The sequence below is a fragment of the Limanda limanda genome, chromosome 16 (assembly GCF_963576545.1).
Source record: "Limanda limanda chromosome 16, fLimLim1.1, whole genome shotgun sequence".
Classification (NCBI taxonomy): Eukaryota; Metazoa; Chordata; class Actinopteri; order Pleuronectiformes; family Pleuronectidae; genus Limanda; species Limanda limanda.
Genome location: NC_083651.1, coordinates 1,232,545 through 1,255,084, shown reverse-complemented (window position 1 = coordinate 1,255,084; position 22,540 = coordinate 1,232,545). Strand labels below are relative to the sequence as shown.

Genomic DNA, 22,540 nt, shown 5'->3' with positions numbered 1-22,540 from the left:
TGTGTGTGTGTGTGTGTGTGTGTGTGTGTGTGTGTGCATGTGTGTGTGCATGTGTGGTAAATGAAAGGGAAGGAAATCAGTGAGGTAGAGGAAGTCAGGGTGGTAAACTCTGGGGGGGGTATCTGCCTCAGGCATGCACACGCATCAATCTAGGCACACACACACACACACACACACACACACACACACACTAAAAACACATCTGCACAATGAGGATTTCTACAAGAAATGGTAATTTTAATAATGTATAATATATCTAATAAAACATTTCCATTGTCACCAACACAACATGGTCTCTGCATGTTTTCTAAATGCTCAACGTGTTCTCTATGAAACACAGAAGTTCTCTAATAAACCCCGTCTCATTAATGTTGTTGTATTTGTACAAAGGTTCTATTCTATTCTATAAATATGTAGCTTTATAATAAAAATACATGGAAATCTCATGTTCTATGAAATGGGATTTTCTTCTTTCACATGTCTTGTAATTAACGTCCCATCAGATTCCAAACCACAGCCTGTGAGGACTGTCTCCCAGCAGTGAGGGTGTGAGTGTGTGTTTAAATCCTCTAACATGTTATTTCTCTGAGCTCCAGCTCCTCATTGTTGTCTAAAAAAACATGAAACCACATCAGGATCTGAACCAGTGGAAGGAAACAGAGAGAAAATGGAAGCGGATTCTATTTTGAAAATTGACTGCAGATCTATTTTTATCTGGATGTGAGTGACTGAAGCGAGCGGAGGTCAAAACAAAAATCCTGCAGATGGTTGTTAATGTGAGGCACAAACGAGTAATCTTATGTAATCTCTCTCTCTCTGTGCACACACACACACTGGATAAAGCTGGGCCGTGTGTGTGTGTGTGTGTGTGTGTGTGTGTTCTCTGAAAAGCTGCCAAACACTGCAGAATGCGTTCTGTCTGGGAACATGGTGGGAGCCGGCTGCCACTCGGCTAATGGACACACGTAGTATAAAACCCACAGAGCCACGGCCTTAACTCAGGATTCACTCATCTGGAGAATAGAACAGAGTAGAGTAGAGTAGAATAGAATAGAATAGAATAGAGTAGAAGGGGGCCAGGATGACTCCAGGCAGCAGTGGAATCTGGAGCAGAACCAGTTGAGGAGAAGAAAGTAAAACTAAAGTGAGGACGCCCACGTTCCTCCAGGTTCCACAGATCTAATCACTTGGAGTCTGGTCAACAACACTGAAGGTTTGAAGGTTTAAAGGTCGATCGTGTCTCTGCTCCTCGGCCACAGGACGAACGTCTTCTCCCGATCAGATCGACCCAATGTTCTCTTTTTCAAGAAGTGAGAAAACAACAAAGTCTCCGTCACTGCTTCACTGTGTTTTATCTCCTACTGACACTTTTCCTAATGAATAATACATTGGTTCAGACTCTATAAGGAGGTTCCTGAGCGTGACTACTTCCACTGGATGAGAAGACAGACTGGGTTTGCAAAGACCATAAAATGTTCAGAGGTCGGTGGTAAACTGTCCGAGATATAAATAAAGTCTCGGTCATAAAAACTACCACAAGAAAAGAAAATTGATTGACAAAGGAAACTTCCACACGACTTGGTTTCATGTGAGAACTCCTCCTCACTAGTGGTGGGGGAAAAATCGATTCTGTTCAGTATCGCGATATTTTGCGCCCGCGATACTATCGATACTGTAGCACAAAGTATTGCAATATTTAGAAAAAATATATATATATATATATATTTTTTAATATTTATTTACAATTATATATGTAACAGCCCCTGGCTGGCAAAGCATGACGAGGAGAGTTTCAGAGTTTAAAAGATACCTAGTGTGTATGTGGAAAGGATGTTCTCCACTGCAGGAGATATAGTAACGTTCCAGAGGAACTTTAACATCTGAGCATGTTGACCAACTCCTTTTTCTGAACAAAAATGCCAATATTCCCAAATGAATTTAACATTTTGGGTCATGACCTTGCAGGTCTCCATTTGATTGAAGCTCTAGGTTCCTCTTATTTATATGATTGAGCTCAGCGTTCATGTGAGAGGTCTCCTATTCAGAAAATAATTACAAAGGTCCTGTGTCCTGAATGTTCAAGGACAAAGTTTTTGCACTTCAGTTAATGTGTAGAAGACAATGTTGTTCACAGAATTAAATGTGACATTTGAAGTGAGTTGAGCAGTCTTATTTTCCTCATTTTTTGTAATGCCTTTGAATAATATGGGGGACATGAATCGCAATATATCGCAGAATCGAATCGCAATACTTGCTGTATCGCAATATATCGCAGAATCGCAATTAGGGTTGCAAAGGGGCGGAAAGTTTCCGGTAAATTTCCGGAAACTTTCCAGAAACTTTCCATGGGAAGTTGGGCTCGGGAATTTTGGGAATTTTGAAAAAAAAACAAAACTACGCAAATTAAACGCTGAGCAATAAAACCATCATTCAAAACTCTATTTTAAAGATGTATGGAACGTTGAGTTTCAAGCCTCCACTGGTCATTCTTCCATCACATGCACAGATAACTCCCAGCATGCTTCACTCTACAGCAGGGCTACTGAGGCCTGCTGTAGAGTGAAGGACTAGTCAGGTAAGTTTCCATGATATTACTGGGAAAATATATTAGCATGCTGATTGAGGATTGTTCATCTGTTCATCTAGCCTATTTCCATTCATTTATCCATCAATTGTAAAATATGTTTACAGACGATTCCAATTGTTTGGCTAACTATTTATATCTCTGGCATTGCATTAGTGTTTTTTTACAAACTTTTTTCTCATCTTATTCTACAGAACAATGCCACGTGCACTCTCTCATGTGTGGAGACATTTCACCCCATCCAATGTAGAAGGAAAGGCTGTGTACATTTGCAAATACTGTGCAAAGACCGATGTTAAGAATGACACAACGATGCAGAAGCATATAGTCAAGTGCCCAAAGTTTCCTCAGGGCTCAAATCAGCCTATGACAAAACAAATGTTTATATTTATGTCTGTATATGACAAGGTGAATACAGTTAGTATAAATTACCTACAACATTTCCAGTTTATTCCCGTTAATTCCAATATATTCCCGTATATTCCCGTTAATTCCCGTTAATTCCCATGGAAAGTTTCCAACTTTGAATATTCCCGGAATTTTGCAACCCTAATCGCAATACTATTGAATCGTGGCCCAGTATCTCAATACTATTGAATCGTCACATTTTTGCCAATTCCCCCCCCTAATCCTCATGCTCCCGCCCCGGGGGGGGGGGGTCAACACTTCAGCTTCACAGAAACTAAACTAGTGTGAAAACTCTGAGCTGAATTTAAATCTGGACGAGCAGAGACGGAGACGTTTAGAAACCAGGACGCTCACGGCCTCCTGCTGATTGGCTCTTTTCCGTCAGGATGTAGCCTTCTCTGATTCGTCAGGCCCCGGTCACATGACAACCTTCCAGAATAAAACACCCGGCCTCAGCTACCAGAGCAGAACAACATGGAGAATCAACCCCACGTGTTCCTGGGCCTGTTGTCTGTGGGAACAGCTGTTCACTTCAGTTCTGTGCTTCACACGATACCAGTGTTAACATGGAGGAGAGCAGCTGGTCGAGCAAACTGCAATCAGCAAACTCTTAGTTTGAAAAACGTTTTGCTGTGGATGTGGCCTGATGTTCACAGACACTGGTCTGATTTGGTGAAAGGTCATGACCTCTGTCTCAAACTCTCATTTGTTCAATGTTCACTAAACTATGTGAGATGCAGCCTCATTACCCCCCCCCTCCTTCTCTGTGTGTGTGTGTGTGGGGGGGGGGGGGCGTGTCTTCGTGTTCCAGCCTCATTCAGATCTGAGTTACATGAAAGTGTTGGTGTGAAGACACTGCTGCAGTTTGTCTCACTGCAAGTTGAGACTTGTGTGTCTGCTGATATGAAACTAGGCTCAACCAGTGTGTGTGTGTGTGTGTGTGTGTGTGTGTGTGTGTGTGTGTGTGTGTGTGTGTGTGTGTGTGTGTGTGTGTGTGTGTGTGTGTGTGTCTCTCTGTTCTCATTTCAGTTTCACTGAGTTGCTGTTTACTACCCTCACACCAGCATGGCAACGATCTGATAAATAAACCTCGTCCTTAAATCACTGACACCAGAGGAAGAAGAAATGAAGTCTCGATGACTCAGTAACTTTGGGACTAAACGACTAGAGGACTAGAGGACCAGAGGACTAGAGGACTAGAGGACTAGAGGACTAGAGGACTAGAGGACTAGAGGACCAGAGACCTGTAGGTCTACGTCTGTAAAGCTTTAAAAACTCATCTGTTGTGTGAGGTGAGTTTAAACTGATGCTGCTGAACGAGTGCGAGTCATCGACATTAGAGCAGCTCATCATCCTGACTGAGCACAGAGAAAAGGGTCAGATCCAACACACAGACACAGACACAGACACAGACACACACGCACACGCGCACGCACGCACACACACACACACACTCACACACACACACACACACACCACATCCCTGGCAAAGTTTCGGTCATTAGAAATGTTGGTTTCCAGAGAACTGATCCCACACCAGCCTCTAACCTGATAAACAAGAATCTGAGCAGCTCATTACCCAGAAGCCCTTGCTTCACCCTTGCAGTTCATTACCCAGAAGCCCTTGCTTCACTGGGGACATGTCAGACCCGTGTGCTGTGGACACACAGATGTTCACAGATGTTCACCTGAGCCTGAGCTGTACTGCTGTAAATCAACCAACACACCCTGACACTCAGTTTACAGGTTTAAGGAAGTGGTGGGGAATTCCACTGCAGGTCCCCACCACTGTGTGTGTGTCTGTGTGTGTCTGTGTGTGTCTGTGTGTGTCTGTGTGTGTGTCTGTGTGTGTGTCTGTGTGTGTCTGTGTGTTTGTGTCTGTGTAGACGCAGTCACATCATGGGGACTGGTTTTCTTTGTGTGGACAAAAATCCACCAGAACCTACCAGGAACATAGCAGGAACTACCAGGAGCTAGCAGACGATAGCACGTCCGAGCTGCGTTCAAGACACTAAGCTTTGACACCAGATGTAAACAAGGTCGTTTCTAGCATAGATATATAAATAAAGACTATATATATATCTATGGTTTCTAGTAGAACTTGAAAGTCGCAGCTCGCCGACACTTGATGACATCACAGGATCAGAATGGAGGCATGTTGTGTTTTTACTGTTGTTTTATTACTTATGATATTGTCAATATCTCAATTGTATCAGACTCAAAGTTCACTAGTGAGTCCCCCCCCCCCCCCTCCATCACAGTAGTGAGGTGATAATGAGTTTTAATTTATCTGTGAAACCCTTTAATGTCAGGTTGAAGTTATCGGTCAGAACAGTAATAACAAGTTATGGTTGGATGAAGACTGTGATGATGATGTGATGTCATCTGAAGTCATGGAGACACATCTGTGTGTATATATACGTATATATGTATATGTAAAATTTAAATATATATATATATGAGTATGATCTCCTACCTGCCTTCACTGTTTCGCTCAGGTCGAGGTGAGTCGCTGAATTTATAATGTATGTATATTTCTATATATACACATCTATATATAATATATAAGTGTGACCTCATACCTGCCTCCACCGTGTGTGTGTGTTTGTGAGTGTGTGTGTGTGTGTGTGTGTGGGTGTGTGCGTGTATATAATATAAACGTGTGACCTCCTACTTGCCTCCATCGTGTCGTCAGGTCGTGTTGAGTCGCATTGTGTATATATGATTATTATATGTATATATATTATATGTATATATATTATATGTATGTCTATAATACAGTAGATTATAAGTGTGTATCTGAAGGCTCGCCCTCCTACCTGCCTGCACCGTGTCGCTGAGGTCCAGCGGGCTCCGGGGTGTGTGTATGTGTATTATGTATATATATATTTATATATAATATAGTACATTATGTATGAGTCTATAACGGGTCTGGACTCCTACCTGCCTGCACCGTGTCGCTGAGGTCCTGCGGGCCCCGGGGGAAGCCCTTCAGGTTCCGGCAGCTCAGGCTCAGCACCCCGCTGGCCGCCGCCTCCTCCAGGCTGCGCTCCAAGCCGCGGCTCGGGGCCGGGTTCCGGTTCGAGGGCGGAGAGCCCAGCGGGACGCGGGCCGCGGAGTCCGGGCCCAGCGAGGCCATGATGACCCCTCTCCTCCGGGGGAACCGTGAGAGCACCGGGGCTAAAGATCCAGGTCACACCGAGCCGAGCCGAGCCGAGCCGAGCTGCTGCTTCCTCTGTCTGCCGAGCCCCGGTCTGCGCGGTGCGGCAGCGGAACCACATCCGGCCCTCTTCACAATAAAGGACACCGATCACAATAATACATGGAATGATGGAATAATAATAATATGGTCGTGATGCTGAAATAGACTTTTCTATTTAATAATGAATCTTAGTTACTCGTGATAAAGAGGAAATAATACAACATGTTTTAAAGTATGAATTATTATCTAGATGGTTAAATATAAGATGTGTCTGATCAACATTCCACCACCTACAGGTTTTATTTTGAAAACACTCCAGCTGTGTTTCCGGTCTGTCCTGCTCCCTCACTGCGGCTGCGCAGGAGAAGCGTGTCTGAGAGACAGCAGCGCAGGAAGTGTGCCAGACAGCGCCATTTGCTGGACAGACTCAGTCACTGCATGTTCTATAGGGTCAGCTGCTGTAGAATCATTATTATTGTGCATAATTATTCATAATAATTATGATTCATAACTAGTCAGATTAGTTAAACATAAACTTCGAGCTAATACTTTATTTTTATCTGCTTGAATTGGTTTCACATGTTTTATTTTATCACTGTTCTCAGCTTGTTGTTTAATAAAGGTTATTTAGGACATTTCCAACAGCAAAACAGGAAGAGAAGCAGTGTGTGTGTGTGTGTGTGTGAGACAGATTGTATAAGAGTGTGTGTGTTGATATATATAGTGTCCATAGTGTCCATACAGTTTAGTATATGAAGTGCAATGTATAAAGCAGGAAGTTTTTTACAGTTCAACATGACATGTGACTGCAGCTGCTTCCTGAGACAAGAGGGTATTACAAATATTAAATTATGCTGCTTCAGAATATTTTCAGATTTTTCTCACTGACACAAATCAGTGAGAAAAATCAAGTTTTTTTATTTGATAAAGGAATATGAACAGAAAAGTAAAATCATGAGTTGATTTAAACTTCCTGTGATTAGCGTCAACTCCTCAAAGAAGAAGTGGCCGAGGTTTATTAAGCAGCTGCTCTGAGGAGAAACTGTTAAATACAGGAAGTGTTCTTCCTCTGTGTGTGAGTGTGTGTGTGTGTGTGTGTGTGTGTGTGTGTGTGTGTGTGTGTGTGTGTGTTGTGGTGGATGTACACATGTTTCCTCGTCTCTGCTTCTGTTCAGTCGTAATAAAACGGTGAGTCTTCAGATTTATTTTGATTTATCTTCTGGATTGTTCTGATGAGATTTCTCAATGAAACTTCCTCCGCTCATAAGTTTATTAAAACAATGATGATTGCTTGTTTTGTCTTTCAAGTTCTCTGAAATTGTAAGTTTCAATCTGTAAATGGATCATTTCCTGTTTAAATCTAACATGAGGATTTATTTAGAACATGGGTTGAGACCAGCGTTTCATTTTCCTGACATATTAAAGTAAAAATAAAAGAGATTCTCTGTGTATTACTTCTTAAATCGGGTCTTATAGGAATAAAATGTTTAAGAAATCAGACTTTGAATGATCCATTACAAAAACTAAAGAGATTAAAGTTAGTATTTTAGGTCAATGCTGTTCACAATACATCGTCCAATATGTTTTTACACACACACTCATATATATATTAGACATTGTTAAGCTGTCATCAAAGCCTAATGACAAAGAAATGTGCACGTTTTATAATTAACAGTTTTTCCATCAACTTTACCATAAATCACTATAATTAAATAGAAAACACAAATGCAGTCAAATACGTTAAAACTTAAATTAAGAAGACAAGCTCATTTATATGTAAAATATACAAATAAATGCTTATCTATTCTACATCCTTTATTCTGTTAAATAAAATGTTACATGTCATCAAACATAGAAGCAGATGTTGATACAAAGTTTTTCAACATTTTCATGAATTTCTCTTGATGAAGGAACGTGACAGATTCAGATCCAGATGTTTCTGATCTGCTGCAGGTTGGTTTCATGCGATCGTTGGTTTGAACTCGAGTGAAGTTCTTGTTTGTTGAAGTTGCTTCATGTGAAGAAACGTCCGTGAAGAAACTTCCTGCTCAGAAACTCTTAAACCCTGATGAACTTCCTGTGGGAGTGGTCAGTGTTTGTTACAGATGTTCTGTCTCCTCCTCCTCAGACGCCGGGGTCATGACCTCCAGATATGTCGTCTGGTGCGAGGAGTCGTTCACAGAGTCGACAACATCTGTCCCAGCAGCCAGAGGTTCCATCCAGCTGCAGGCTGCCAACACAGGTACAGCTGCTTCTATTCTATAATACATATAATATATATAACCTGAGACATGAGAGTATTATATCACTATATGAACACTCATACTACTGATGATAGAGAATCCTTTATTGATCCACATGCTGGTGCCACAGCAGCAGGTGAACAAGAGATACAGGTGAAAAGGAATAGAATGAAAAGATTTAATGCAAAATTGTTTATATATATGTTTATACAAAAAATATGAGTTTTATTGTAAACTTTATATTTGTATTCTCTTCTTTATTACTCTTTTAAAATGTTTAAAATCTGTCCCCTCGTCCATCAGCTGCTTCAGGATCGACTCCTCTTCTTCTTCTGCTGCCACCTGAAACCGCTGGAGGAGAAACCAACACGTTTCCCCATCAGCCTCCACAGACAGGTTTCACTAGGAGGAAACATCTGGGGTCCTGCCCCCCCCAGGCGACCCCACCCTCCAGCTCTGCTCCACACAACAGGGACCAGGGTGAGGATGATGAGGGTGAGGAAGGCAGAGAGGAGAGCATCAGACTCAGGGACGACTTGTCTCCTCCAGAGGTCGAGCGCCTCCTCCTCCTGAGGAGCAGTCCTGTGATCTCCAGACGCCACCGGCCCGTCTCCTGGCACGGGGGAGGAGCCTCCGGGTGCAGGTAGCTACACCGAGTGGAGCTCCGGGTTCAGGTTCACACCGTCAGAGGCAGGAGGACACGAGACAGTCCAGGGACTTCAGAAGATACTAGAGAAACTTCACTAGTAACTAACGTAACTTCACTAGTAACTATCGTAACTTCATAAGTAACTGAAGTATCTTCATTAGTAACTGAAGTATCTTCATCAGTAACTAAAGTAACTTCATTAGTAACTATCGTAACTTCATTAGTAACTGAAGTATCTTCATTAGTAACTGAAGTATCTTCATCAGTAACTAAAGTAACTTCATTAGTAACTATCGTAACTTCATTAGTAACTGAAGTATCTTCATTAGTAACTGAAGTATCTTCATCAGTAACTAAAGTAACTTCATTAGTAACTAAAGTATAATCATTAGTAACTAAAGTATCCCATTAGAGAACTAACGTATCTTCATTAGTAACTAAATTAACTTCATTAGTAACTGAAGAAACTTCATTAGTAACTAAATTAACTTCATTAGTAACTGAAGAAACTTCATTAGAAACTGAAGAAACTTCATTAGTAACTGAAGTATCTTCAGTAGTAACTAAAGTATCTTCATTAGTAACTGAAGAAACTTCACTAGTTACTCAAGAAACTTCATTAGTAACTGAAGAATCTTCATTAGTAACTAAAGAAAAGTCATTAGTAACTGAAGTATCTTCATCAGTAACTAAAGTAACTTCATTAGTAACTGAAGAAACGTCATTAGTAACTGAAGAAACTTCATTAGAAACTGAAGTATCTTCATTAGTAACTGAAGAAACGTCATTAGTAACTGAAGAAACTTCATTAGAAACTGAAGTATCTTCATTAGTAACTGAAGAAACTCCATTAGTAACTAACGTAACTTCATTAGTAACTAAAGTATCTTCATTAGTAACTAAAGAAACTTCATTAGTAACTAATATAACTTCATTAGTAACTAAATAAACTTCATTAGTAACTAAAGTATATTCATTAGTAACTAAAGAAACTTCCTTGGTAACTGAAGTTACTTCATTAGTAACTGAAGTAACTTGGAGCTTAACTGCGTTTTGGAAGTTGTTGTCGGTAAACATCTGCAGCTCCCCCTGGTGGCTGACTGCAGTGTAGCTCATAAGACCCGCCTCCTCCATGTTAGCAGATGGGACATGGATATTGTGTCGTCCATCTTTATATAAAGAAACTACAGATTCAGTTAATGATACTCAGGTAAACTCTTGATTGACAGCTCGTCTCCGGGCCTGGACCAGCGTGGACAACCCACAGGCGTGAGGACAGAGGAGGCGTGTCCTCACTCGTCTCCGCTCGTGGACAACAAGCAGCAGCGCGTCTCATCTCCTCTGAACCATTTCCTGTCCTCGCTCTTCCACCTCCCCCCCAGCGGACTGCAGGGATTGGCTGGGGAGCACAGAGTGCGGCGCCCAGACAGCTGTGAAGCCCCTCCCACAGCAGGTAGAGAACAGCTGTCCAAACAACAAATCTGAAAACATATTGTTCCTCAGATAAAGAGTTTTATAGGATTCAGTTCTGTTCACGGTGCAGAGACACTGTGGTTCAGCCTCTCAGGAGCATGAAGGACCTGATAAACATCTGGGCCGTAGTGTTGTTGTCCTGGAGACAATCACATGGAGACAATGTCCTTTGTCCTCATGTTGCTTCATCACGGTGAGAAACTGTCTGATGGGGACGGACAGGGAGACGTTAGAGGAAGAAACATCTGGAACACGAGAATACTGAAGTGAAAAATCACCACAATGAACTGAAAGTATCACAAGTCAAAATAGGTCAGAACCAACCGTGTGTGTGTGTGTGTGTGTGTGTGTGTGTGTGTGTGTGTGTGTGTGTGTGTGTGTGTGTGTGTGTGTGTGTGTGTGTGTCTGTGTGTGTGTGTGTGTGTGTGTGTGTTGTCAGGCCTCTCTACCAAACACAGAAGCAGTTTCCCTGAATTCTCTGCAGACATCTTTAAAATGAGCTGTGATCTGGAAAAGGTGAGTTTCAAACTTTGAGTTAAAATTACGGAAAATGTTTTGTAGCTGTAGAATAATAAAGATAGTTGATAATCAGACTGTAAATAAAGATGGACGACATGACGACTCCCGAAAGTGAAGCCAAGCCGCCCCCTGGTGTCCGGCTGGTGTACAGGTCATTAGCTCCTCCTCCTCCTCCTCCTCCTCCTCCTCCTCCTCCTCCTCCTCCTCCTCCTCCTCCTCCTCCTCCTCCTCCTCCTCCTCCTCCTCCTCCTCCATGTACGCAGATGGGACCAAACTAATAAAATCTAAAAAGACGTTAAATTAATATTGTTAAATATGTTTCTGTCCTTTCAGTTCTTATCTCTCTGATGTTCTGTTGCATGTTGTCGCTTCTGATCCGATGACCTCATGATGATGTCATCACTTCCTGTGCTGACCACAGGAGAACGCCCACTTCGTGGTGGTGGACCTGGTGCTGGAGGCTCTGGAAGCTGTGAAGTGGACTCTGCGTGACGAGCGACGCACTTCCACAACAGACACGCACACACAGCACGACAACAGACAGAGACAGACGAGCACACACCGACGCACACGAGAAGACGACAACAGACAGAGACTGTCCAACAGACGCACAAACAAAGACGAGCTTCAACCGACCGGTGTCGTCTCCACTGAGGGAGGAACTGAAGGTGGGACCAGATTCTGAATCTTCATACATTTCACATAGAAACATAACAAATAAACCACAAACCTCCGACAGCATCACACTCACAGATATCCGTCCTCTTGCGTGAGGACCATGTTGTGTTTGACTTTCAGACGCTGGAGGAGACGAGACCCTGAGCCTCCGAAGGTAAGAAGAACAAACTCTAACCGGCTCCACGTCTTTACTCTGGTTCTGACCCGCGATGTCCCATGATGCAGTGCGGAGTGGCTGGCCCAGCGGCTGGTGCTGGAGTTCAGGAGGAACTGGTTTCCGTCCCGTGAGCCTCGGGGGGGGCGGCTTAGCCTCCGCAGCTCACTTCAGGAGGTGAGGACTCTGATTGGTTATTTAATGACACGCCCACGACTCAGTAAGAGACTAAACACCAGAGACTGGATATAAAACTATTCACAGACTCCAGGTTAGAGTCTGAAACCTGTCTTCTGTGTGCTGACCACCAGGGGGCGACTCCTCTGGTAGTTTCTATAGAAAGTGATTCTTCTTCTCACTTTATAACGTCAGTGAACATCCAGGAGTTTCTGTCTCAAGTTTCAAGTCTCCTTCAAACAGCTGATGTTCATTTAGTGAATTATGATCATTTAGAGTCAAACAGACCACAGTGTGATTGACAGCTAGTACCGTCCAATGAGTGCAGGTGGCAGGTGTATGTGGGCGTGTCCTCAGGCTCTCAGCCAGGCTCCACCCCAACCGCTCGAAAAATGGTTACCTCTGGTTTAAAAAAACAAGATGGCGCCGGAGAAACTGAGGCTTCAGAACCATAGATATATAAAGACTAGATATCTCGCTCGACGGAGCCGGACGTCACCACATGGCGGCCATCTTGTTGCGGGAGGCTCTCTCACCCATAACATTGTGTTGGTAGTTGTAAATAACCATAACTTAGCTCAATTTTCAACCGATTTTGAAACGGTCTGGTTTGTTATAAACGTCAGAGATGTAGTTATGACACTGCATAAATTATTATTTTTTTTTAGAAAATAACATAATTATTCATAAGTACACAGTGTCATATCTACATCTCTGACGTTTATAACAAACCAGACCGTTTCAAAATCGGTTGAAAATTGAGCAAGTTATGGTTATTTACCAACACAATGTTATGGGTGAGAGAGCTGCCCCGTAGCAAGATGGCCGCCATGTGGTGACGTTCGTCTCCGTTGGCCGGCAACGCGGCCGAGATATCTAGTGTTCATATCTGTGTTCAGAACAGCAGCTCATAAAGTGACGTCATGATGGTTGACATAGCGTTGACCTTCCTTGACCCCCCCCCTTGTTTCCACTGCCTGAAGCTCCCGGGCACCGGCAGCGTGGCGGCGAGCGGCGGCAGCCTGACGGAGGAGATCCTCCTGAGGAGCAGGATGAGAGGATCCCTGAGCTGGGCTCCTCCTCGGCTGCAGATCATCTTCACCCTCCGGCCGACGCTCAGGTTTCACTTCATCTGACTCAGAGACAGGAGGAGGAGCTTAAAGCTGCTGTAACCATGTTTCCTCCGACAGGCGCAGCGAGGTCGTGGCCTCTCAGCACTTCCTGTGTGCCGGCTGCGGGACGGCGGTGGAGCCCAGTGAGTACAGCAGCTCCAGTCGGTCCGTCATATGATTATGTAACGATAATATTCATAGAGTATCTCTGTCACCAGGATACATGAAGAAACTGAGGTACTGTGAATACCTGGGCAGGTTCGTACATCGTCTGCTCTGATCAGTATTTACAGGAGAAGTGTTTTATTGTCTTCTGGACATCAAGCTTCATACTGAATGAATATAAACATTAAATTATTATAAATCCGACAGGTATTTCTGTGACTGCTGTCACGGCGGCTCCGAGGCTGTGATTCCTGCTCGAGTTCTGTCCTGCTGGGATTTTAACAGGTCAGAAAAAAGACACCAATAAAAAACTGTCTTTTTTAAATTGTTCTCACGAGTGAAAGACAAACTATATTCACCTTCATCTGAGGTTTTATTGATATTGAATTATACTGATATTCTTCATTTCATTCTTCCTCTGGACAGATTCCCTGTGAGTGATTTCTCCAAACAGCTGCTGGACTCGGTTTGGTTTCTGCCTCTGTTCGAGCTGAGTTGTGTCTGTAAGCAGCTCAGCAGCCGAGTGAGGGAGCTGCTCCGCTTCAGGGTGAGCTCCCCTACAGTCAGAATTATAATAATTACCATAAGTATATGGACTACTTTTATATCAAGCAAAGAATCTTTAATTTCTTGTCATTGCGCCACATATTCAACACTTTTACATAAAAATTCACTTTAAAAATTGTCCTCATCCTTAATTTTGGATGTTTTCTACTGTAACAAAACTATTATTGACTTTATCTCCATAAAATACATTTCTGAAAAATAACATTCAAGAGTCCAAAGTTACATCATCAAATATTGTTTAACCCAAAATTGTAACTCAATTCCTTCTGTCCTTTCCTTGTTTCTTGTTTCCTTCCCTTCCTCTGTCATCCCTTCTTCTTCTCTCCAGGAGCTGCTGGATCAGCTGTTGTGCGTCAGGAAGCTGCTGAAAAGCTGCCGATTATCTGAAAGGTAGAAAGATCAGATCAGTGTGAACAGGAAGCATCAGTCAGGATTATTAACAATATGACGAGGTTCAGACTTCAGGTTGTTCATAACCTGCTCAAAGCTTAAATTAATAGCCTGATTGTAAGAATACAGGTTTCCACTAGATGGCAGTGTCCGACTTTACGATTTAATTTCTTCGTCCAGTAACGATCTTACTTTTCTATTTATCTCGACTTTTTGTAAATTTCAGATGTTGTGGATGAAGTCGTCTTTAATTTCAGACTCTTAGTTTCTTTGATAGTTCAGTTTATGTAGTGAACTTCTGATGTGGGCGAGGGCATGAGGCCGATTCCTCCTGAGATCCTGTCACAGCTGACCTCTGACCTCTGACCTGTGAACTCTGACCTGTGACCCCCTGAGGTTCCTGCTGACCTGCGAACATGGACCTCATGGCGTGTGACCTGTGTTTTGTGTCTCAGGGTGATGACTGAAATGGAGACGCTTCCCTCTCACCTCGTCCTCCAGCAGCCCCCCCTCCTCTCCATGGACGACCTCCTGAGGCTGAAGAAAGGTCAGCTGGTGGCGCAGGTCAAAGCCGTGGTGCACGCCGCCATCAGTCACGTGGAAGACTGCGAGGTCAGTCTCAATGAAACAAACATAACGTGGACATGTGACCCAGCTCAGTGTCCTCATCCTGCGGGGGGGCCTGTCTGATAACGAGCAACCAGTGGTGGATTGGTCTCAGGCCTACGTATCCCAGGATGCATTGTGCTACAGTCACAAAGCTAACCAGCTAGTAGCAAAGTGGTGAGAGTGGAACGAGCTGGTGACACGATCCAGAGTGTGTCGCTCTCTCACTCTCAGATCCTACATTTCTGTTTCTCTGTTTGAACCAATCAGGAGCCAGTGAGACCACGCCCACATGGGTCACAGATGTTTGAAGCCACAGGTCGTCGTCACATGACCTGAGCACTGACCTTAGCGTTTGATGTTTCAGACTTCATCTCCTCTGTTGTAACTCACCTTCTGTCTGTCGCAGCTCTGTCTGGCTCGAGGCTTCATCTGTGAGTTCTGCAGAGAAGGAAACGTCCTGTTTCCGTTTCAGAGCGACGCCTGCAGCCGCTGTCCAGGTACGAGCCGACTCCTCCAGCTCCTGAGACAAGAGGCAGATCTCACCCTGCAGAGAACCAGTCCTGAGATAAACTTTCAAGTTGTTCCCTCCACCGAGGAGGTTATGTTTTCACCCCGGTGCATTTCTGTGCGTGCTAGTTTCTGCTGAACAGAAAGTATCTGGAGGTTTTATGGGTCAGAACAGAACTCGTAACAGTTTAGATGCGAATCCTTAAATATTAGTTTTTTTTTATCTCTTTCTTTGTTTTTCAACATTTCACAGATTTCTTTGAGAATAATTCAATCAGACATATTTACATATCCCATATTGATGCGTGTGTGTGATTCGGTGCAGATTGGTATTTGAGTGCTGGCTCTTGGTGGAGGTGTGAACGGATCAGTCCACTGGAGGAAGTGAAGGGACAGACCCTGATGGACTGTGTCTCTGTCCTCTCAGTTTGCAGGAGCTGTTTCCACAAACACTGTTTTGTGGAGAAGAAATGTCCCAAATGTTCTCGGATCCGGTCGAGGAAGAAAGACGGATCCACGAGGAGTGAGAGATGAACGGCTGCAGCTCGGGGACGAAGCTTCTTCATCCAACTCACTTCACCACGTCTTCATGTAGAAACACTGTTCAGCTGGAGATGACATGTGAATAATAATCTTTATTAATAATAATAAATTTAGACTCAAACCATCCATGTGTGCACATGACTGCTCTTTACTCTGATCAGCTGATCCAGGCTCACATGTGTCTTCTCCTGTGGAAATAAAATATGTGAGTGATTCATTTCCTCCAGTAAAATGTTCTTCTGTGAATCAGATTCAGGACTCGTTCACACCTGGTCGGGTTCAGAGCTTCAGACTCTGAACATCAGGTGTGAACGGTTCCTCAGAGCAGGAGAGGAGTTCTGGGTCTGGATCAAACTGAACCAGGTTCTGTTCCTGACTTTTGGACCAATCACAGGAAGAAGAGACACAATTAAACAGTAGAAGAAGAAGAAGAAGAAGAAGAAGAAGAAGAAGAAGAAGAAGAAGAAGAAGAAGAAGAAGAAGAAGAAGAAGAAGAAGAAGAAGACTTTTTTTGACTTTTTTTTTTTTGACCCCCCCCCCCCCCCCCCCACAGCCCTGAAACCCTCCAAATTGCTAGTAAGTGTAACATACGCATGTTCAATGCTCAGCCGAGCTGCCACAAACCTCAAACATCGCAGTGGATCAGTCCATCCTCCCCCAGCCATTTTGTTTTTTCGACTAATCCAGGTTGCCATCTTTACATTAGAAAAAAGAAAATTCATTAAAACCATTATATGTTTTTTTCTTGCTGTGTACTTGGGTCCGAACACAAAGAGTGGCAACGAGAAAACCTCTCCTAACCCCCCCACCCACTCCTGCAGCTGTTTAAACATGTCAGCTAACCGGGGACAGGACACCACTAAGTGCTCCAGGGTCTCAGGCAGTGAACAGAATGGACACCCCCCCTCAGTGCTTGGGTCCAGGTGAGCTCTGTATCTGTTTGTAGCTAGAGCTCCATGTATAATTCTCCACTGGATGTCTGCCATCCGTCTCTCCACCGGAGGTTTATACAGGACCCGCCAGCTGCCACTAGGGGAATAGTCTGAGCCAAACACCTCAGTCCATCTGGACTCCCTGACTCCTGCAAGAGAGCGACAGTTCAGGACCTTCACGCAGCTGTGGTACAGTTGTTTCCCTCCAGAGGTGTTGAAGGTGCCCAGTGCTGGAGTCCTGAGGGTTAGCAGTCGGCCGCTCTCTTCTCTCCACTCCCCCACTGCAGGACTCACCTTCAGGATAGGGAACACGTATTCCTGTGTTTTGGTCCACTGGTCCGCCTGACTTTGGTTCTGGGCGAAGGTCCACAGAGCCTGGGGCAGCGCCTGCCACACCTCGTCCACGAGGCTCCGCAGCATTCTGGTGGATCTTATTCCCGTCACCTCTGCCAGCCTCTCAAGTGACGTCCGGGTCAGGTGGCCCAGCTTCACTATTCCTGCCTCCCTGAACTTGTTTTTTATCGTAGTTGAAGTGGGTGTGGATGTCAGGACTGAAGTGACCAGGAAACCGTTGTCGAACAGTGGCTCCTCAAAGAGCCACATCCCAGGCGCGGGGTCCGGAGGTCTCGTGAAGTTGAGTGTCCTCCAGGCATCTATCACAGAGGTATAAAACTGCGTGAGTCCAGTTAGTTTGTGCTGCGGAGAGTTCAACAGGAACAGCTGTTTGTCATAACCAAGGCCCCCGGCTCTCCAGAGCAGCAGGCGTGCCACAGCCGACCAGCACTCCATTAAAAGTTATAATTAGCTGGAGGGACGGCGGAGCAGCGACATGTGAAGACGTGTCTTGGTGAGCTCTGCTTAGATTGAACATTTACTTAATATTCCTCCTCTCCTTCTCATCCTTTCCGGTGCGAAAGTGTCTCTAAAGTGCCAGGTCCCTCGAGTTAGTCGTTTTTTATTTATTTCTAAGCTGCTCAGAATGCCTAAATATCAAAAGCCGAAGCCAGGGCCGGACGCCATGGACTCGCCTGATGTTGATCCGACCGCGGAAGCAAGTTCAGGGCCGGGTCTCGAGGCAATCATGGCGGCCATTAAGCAGTCGGAGCCGAGTGTGCTCACCAAGATCGAATCGTCTGTGACAGCGGCTGCAGATAAACTGCACAAGGAAATAGACAGCTTGGCAAGTGACTTAAAGAAAGAAATCCTGAAGGTGCGCGCAGAGTTTACGTGGGTGACGGAAGAAATTCAGAAAGAAAACGCCATATTCTCAACTCGCATTGGTGATCTCGAGGAGGAAGCTAATGGTCAGGCTAACCGAGTTATAGCACTTGAAGCTAAAGTTAATACGCTGTCTACACAAGTCGTCCGGCTGACAGATAAGACCGATGATTTGGAGTCCCGGCAGCGGCGAGATAACTGCAGACTGATTGGAGTGGAAGAGGGACTCGGAAACATCCGACCGGAGAGTGCCGTGGCCGAACTGCTGAAGGAAGCGCTGGCCCTCGACTACACGCCGACGCTCGACCGTGCGCACCGGGGCCTGCAGCCGCGACCAAAGGATGGGGATACCTCGAGGCCAATAATCATCAAGTTCCACTACTTTCAGGAGAAAGTGGATATTCTTCGAAAGGCCATGGGTGCAGGTCCCATCACCCACAAAGGCAAGCGTTTCTACTTCTACCCAGATTACTCAGCCGCCGTCAGAAAAAAGAGGGCCGCTTTCACCGAGGTGAGGGGATTGCTTCGCCGGTGTGCGGGCGTGAAGTACGGTCTCCTTTTTCCAGCCACACTGAAGATCACGAGCCCAGCTGGCGAGCGGGGATCTTTCGATGACCCGATCAAGGCAAAGCACTACATCGAGACCAATCTGCACCCACGGGAGATGGAGGGAGAGTGAGAGTTAATTCACGAGGCCATAACAGGTATCATATGCTGCGTGTTAACATTGCACTAGTCTGCACATGCATGAGTTTTTTTTTTTGTTGACTGATGGTCGTCACCACACTGCAGTTGGATGCATTTTATGTTTGGACTATGGACAAGTTTAAGTGACATTTTTCAGTCATCTGAGGAATATAAATGAAAATATAAAAAATTTGTTTAATTCACCCACCACAAGCAGTACTAATTCTAGTTGATTTTACTCCTTTTTTTTCTGGTGGGGTTATCTTCCAACTGTAAGTGTTAAGAACCTTATCAGCCTGTGAACAAATGGTGCCAGCACACACGCAGCAAGGATAGTATCGAGAGGAAAGCCCTTTTACATTTTGTTCTGCCTTTGCAGAGTTCATGCAAGAGTTTAAGTTAGTGTAGACGTGTTATATGCTTAGGAGAGAGAGGAGAGTTTTCAGGGCAGTCTCAGGTTTAAGGAAGACCAGCCCCGGAGTCCAGGATGGTAAGGGGTTTATATATGTCTATTTGTTTGTTTTTGTCAGTTTTCTTTTGGTTTCATTTGTGGTTTATGGTTTGACTCAAACATGCACTAAAGTACTCAGATATAGCCAACATGCAGGACCGGTTCACTACAAACTGTTGCGCTATGATTCTAAATAATGCAAATAATCAACAAGGAGCAATTTCGTTCATTAGCTGGAACGTCAAAGGCCTGAATAACATGGTTAAACGGAGCAAAATATTTAGTCATCTGAAATCACTAAATCCTGATGTAATATTGCTACAGGAGACACATTTAAATATTAATTCCCAAAAAAGACTAAGTTGTAAATGGATTGGACAAATATATCATTCACGTTTTAATTACAAAGCCAGGGGAACAGCAATCCTGATTAGGAAGGGGATCCCATTTGAACACTCTGAAGTAATATCAGATGCTAATGGCAGATATATTATTGTAGTGGGCAAGCTATTTAATACACCAGTAATATTGGCTAATATTTATGGACCAAACTGGGACAATGCACAATTCTTTCTTAATTTTTTTTCAACTCTTCCGGACCTTAATTCCTACAAGTTAATTTTAGGTGGAGACTTCAACTGCGTCCTTCATACCCAGCTAGACAGGTCGAGTGTAAGGGCAAATAATACTCTCTCATCAGCCGCAGTGGTTATTAATTCCCTCCTCCACTCTTATGGCTTATCAGACCCCTGGCGGACAAAAAATCCAACTACGAAGCAATTCTCCTTCTTTTCCTCCGTTCATCATAGTTATTCCAGCATTGATTATTTTATTGTCGATAACCAGCTACTCCCCTTAATTTCCAGCAGTAAATATCACAGTATAGTGCTATCAGACCACAGCCCAGTACAGATGGATCTAGTTTTTCCAGCTAACGTAGCGCCCCAACGAACTTGGCGGCTTGACCCCCAGCTACTTTTATGTACACATTTTAGAACATTTCTCAACAATCAGATTGACTTCTTTTTGGAAATTAATGATACTCAGGATGTTTCAAGGGGAATTTTATGGGAGTCTATGAAAGCCTACATTAGGGGCCAAGTTATCTCTTATGTGGCACATAGGAATAAGGAGCGTTCCAAACAACTTAAAGAACTTGCTGACAAAATTGCAGATATTGATAGGCGTTATGCTCTTTCGCCCACACCAGATCTTTTTAAGGAGAAATTACTGTTGCAAACTGAATTCAATAAACTTATGACATGGAAAGCCGAGAAAAATATTTTTAAATCCAGACAGGTATATTATGAGCATGGAGATAAAGCGGGGAGACTCCTTGCACTTCAACTTAAACAGCAGTCAACTGAACAAATTATCCCAGGAATTAATACAGGCGCTGACTCGATATCTCGCAGTCCCAGAGTCATTAATGACCAGTTTAAGCAATATTATTCTACTCTATATCAGTCAGAGGTAGATGGTAGCTCATCTGAGATTTACTCGTTTCTTGATTCTCTGGATACCCCAAGGCTTTCTCCAGATGCTCAGTCATCTCTAGAGCAGCCATTGTCGCTTGAGGAAATAACGAGTGCCATCAGATTGTCTCGAACAGGAAGAGCGCCAGGTCCGGATGGATTCCCCACAGAGTTTTACAAGGAATTTTCTTAAAAACTCGCACCTATTCTGAAGTCAGTCTATGATGAATGAAAAGATAAGGATCCTGTACAGTGTAGCTCATATAGGCCAATAAGTCTTCTGTGCTGTGATTATAAAATTGTAACTAAAACCCTTGCACAACGATTAGACCCTGTTATTCCTACCATTATTGATGAGGACCAAACAGGCTTCATTCCTGGGCGGCAATCATTTTTTAATGTGAGAAGATTATTTAATGTGTTATTTTCCCCCATTCAACAGTACAACCTGAAGTTATTCTAAAGGCTCTTATATACTACTACGTGTCCGTTTCTCGGAGAGGTCTCAGCGGGGGGCAAAGAGTCTTTTTGATTTTTACTTCTCCGACACAGTCCGTCGGAAAAAAATTAATCGCCAAACCCATAGGTGGCGCAACGGAAGACGAGCTCAGAGAAGCCTACCCCATTTGGGAAGAAGAAGTCCACGTGTCTCTGTTGACATGTTAGCTCCTCCCACACACTGAACCATGGCAACTAACAGAACTAAATAAAGTGACACCCAGCGGGTCAAGATGCTGATGTAATCGTTTCTTAGCGCAGCGGTTCCCCGGTCTTGTTTCCGAACTGTGTTGCTGATTCCACAGCTTGAATCTGCTTGAGGCTACATGTAGCTAGAAGCTACCCGGAGCTAGCTCCCCCCCAGCTTCCACACACAGTCAGCAGGACTCCCGACACTAACTACTACTACCCAGTGTTTGCTTCTAACCTGGCGGTATTATAGAAACAGTGTCATGATAGAAGTGGAATTAAAGTCGTGACAGCGGGTTCTTGCACTGTTACCACCGCAGTTAGCATGGTGGCTAGCCTAGACTGCTAGCGCCGTTTTGAAAGCTCGTTATAACCGTATGTGACCGTGCACACATGCCGTCAGTGCTCGAACGAGCCACCGTCAGCCGGACAACTCCGCTGGATTAACACACACGTCACATTAATCGTAGAATCATAGTTGTGTTTGGGTTAGCTGTCAAGCAGGACGTTTGAGGCCGGAAATGACGTCGAACAGAAATGACGTCGTACAGAAATGACGTCATACGGAAATGATGTCGTTCGCGGCCCAATCACAGCCAATAGCGGTCCGTCGGGTCTCCAACATGAAGACGGATAATTAGAAAAATCAGACGTGTACGAAAAGCTGTCCGAAGCACTCGGAGAGGGCGTTTCACGACGGATAGGGCGGTCTTATCTGTCCGTAAAAGAAAAAACGGAGAGGCATAAATTGGCCTTAAGCCTTGACGCTGAAAAGGCGTTTGATAGAATTGAATGGACCTATCTTTTCGCAGCTTTAGAAAAATTTGGAATGGGGCCCACTTTTTGCAAGTGGATCAAAGTCCTATATTCAACACCCATGGCGGCAGTCAGGACAAATGGCCTGATTTCGGAATATTTTTCGCTCCACAGAGGTACAAGACAGGGTTGCTGTCTGTCGCCTTTTCTGTTTGACATTGCGATCGAACCACTGGCGATTGCTATTAGATCAGATGACAGGATAAAAGGTATATCCAGGGGTGAAACAAACCATAAAACTTTGCTTTATGCTGATGATCTGCTTTTGCAAATATCAGACCCAACTGAGAGCAT

General features: G+C 44.1%; 2 protein-coding genes across 3 annotated transcripts in view; one reads left to right on the top strand and one right to left on the bottom strand.

The window, feature by feature from the left end:
- lrch1 (leucine-rich repeats and calponin homology (CH) domain containing 1) overlaps positions 1 to 6,200 on the bottom strand; it is a 39,536-nt gene extending 33,336 nt beyond the window's left edge. Inside the window, exon 1 of the mRNA XM_061088279.1 lies at positions 5,936 to 6,200. Coding sequence (XP_060944262.1) covers positions 5,936 to 6,131 — 196 coding nt within the window. The 5' untranslated portion in view covers positions 6,132 to 6,200. The remainder of the gene's footprint in view (positions 1 to 5,935) is intronic.
- A 1,127-nt stretch (positions 6,201 to 7,327) lies between these two features.
- Positions 7,328 to 16,103, top strand: rubcnl (rubicon like autophagy enhancer). Of its 2 annotated transcripts, XM_061088280.1 has the most exons (17): positions 7,328 to 7,382; positions 8,323 to 8,436; positions 8,741 to 9,080; positions 10,316 to 10,539; positions 10,999 to 11,075; positions 11,500 to 11,746; positions 11,877 to 11,910; positions 11,982 to 12,087; positions 13,071 to 13,207; positions 13,278 to 13,342; positions 13,418 to 13,457; positions 13,572 to 13,649; positions 13,791 to 13,911; positions 14,260 to 14,321; positions 14,777 to 14,933; positions 15,337 to 15,427; positions 15,865 to 16,103. In XM_061088280.1, the coding sequence occupies exons 2-17, from the start codon at positions 8,334 to 8,336 to the stop codon at positions 15,969 to 15,971; spliced, it is 1,989 nt and encodes a 662-aa protein (XP_060944263.1). In that variant the 5' UTR covers positions 7,328 to 7,382; positions 8,323 to 8,333; the 3' UTR covers positions 15,972 to 16,103. The 2 variants fall into 2 exon arrangements, with proteins under 2 accessions (XP_060944263.1, XP_060944264.1); XM_061088281.1 differs by lacking the exons at positions 15,337 to 15,427; positions 15,865 to 16,103 and having other exon boundaries at positions 14,718 to 14,778.
- The last annotated feature ends 6,437 nt before the right edge of the window (positions 16,104 to 22,540 follow it).

Bases quoted from the DNA above. Each gene is read 5' to 3' on its own strand.
- rubcnl (XM_061088280.1), top strand. From the start codon at position 8,334: ATGACCTCCAGATATGTCGTCTGGTGCGAGGAGTCGTTCACAGAGTCG. The intron at 11,911-11,981 runs GTAAGAAGAACA...CCCATGATGCAG, and splicing joins GAGACCCTGAGCCTCCGAAG to TGCGGAGTGGCTGGCCCAGC. The intron at 14,322-14,776 runs GTAGAAAGATCA...TTTGTGTCTCAG, and splicing joins AGCTGCCGATTATCTGAAAG to GGTGATGACTGAAATGGAGA.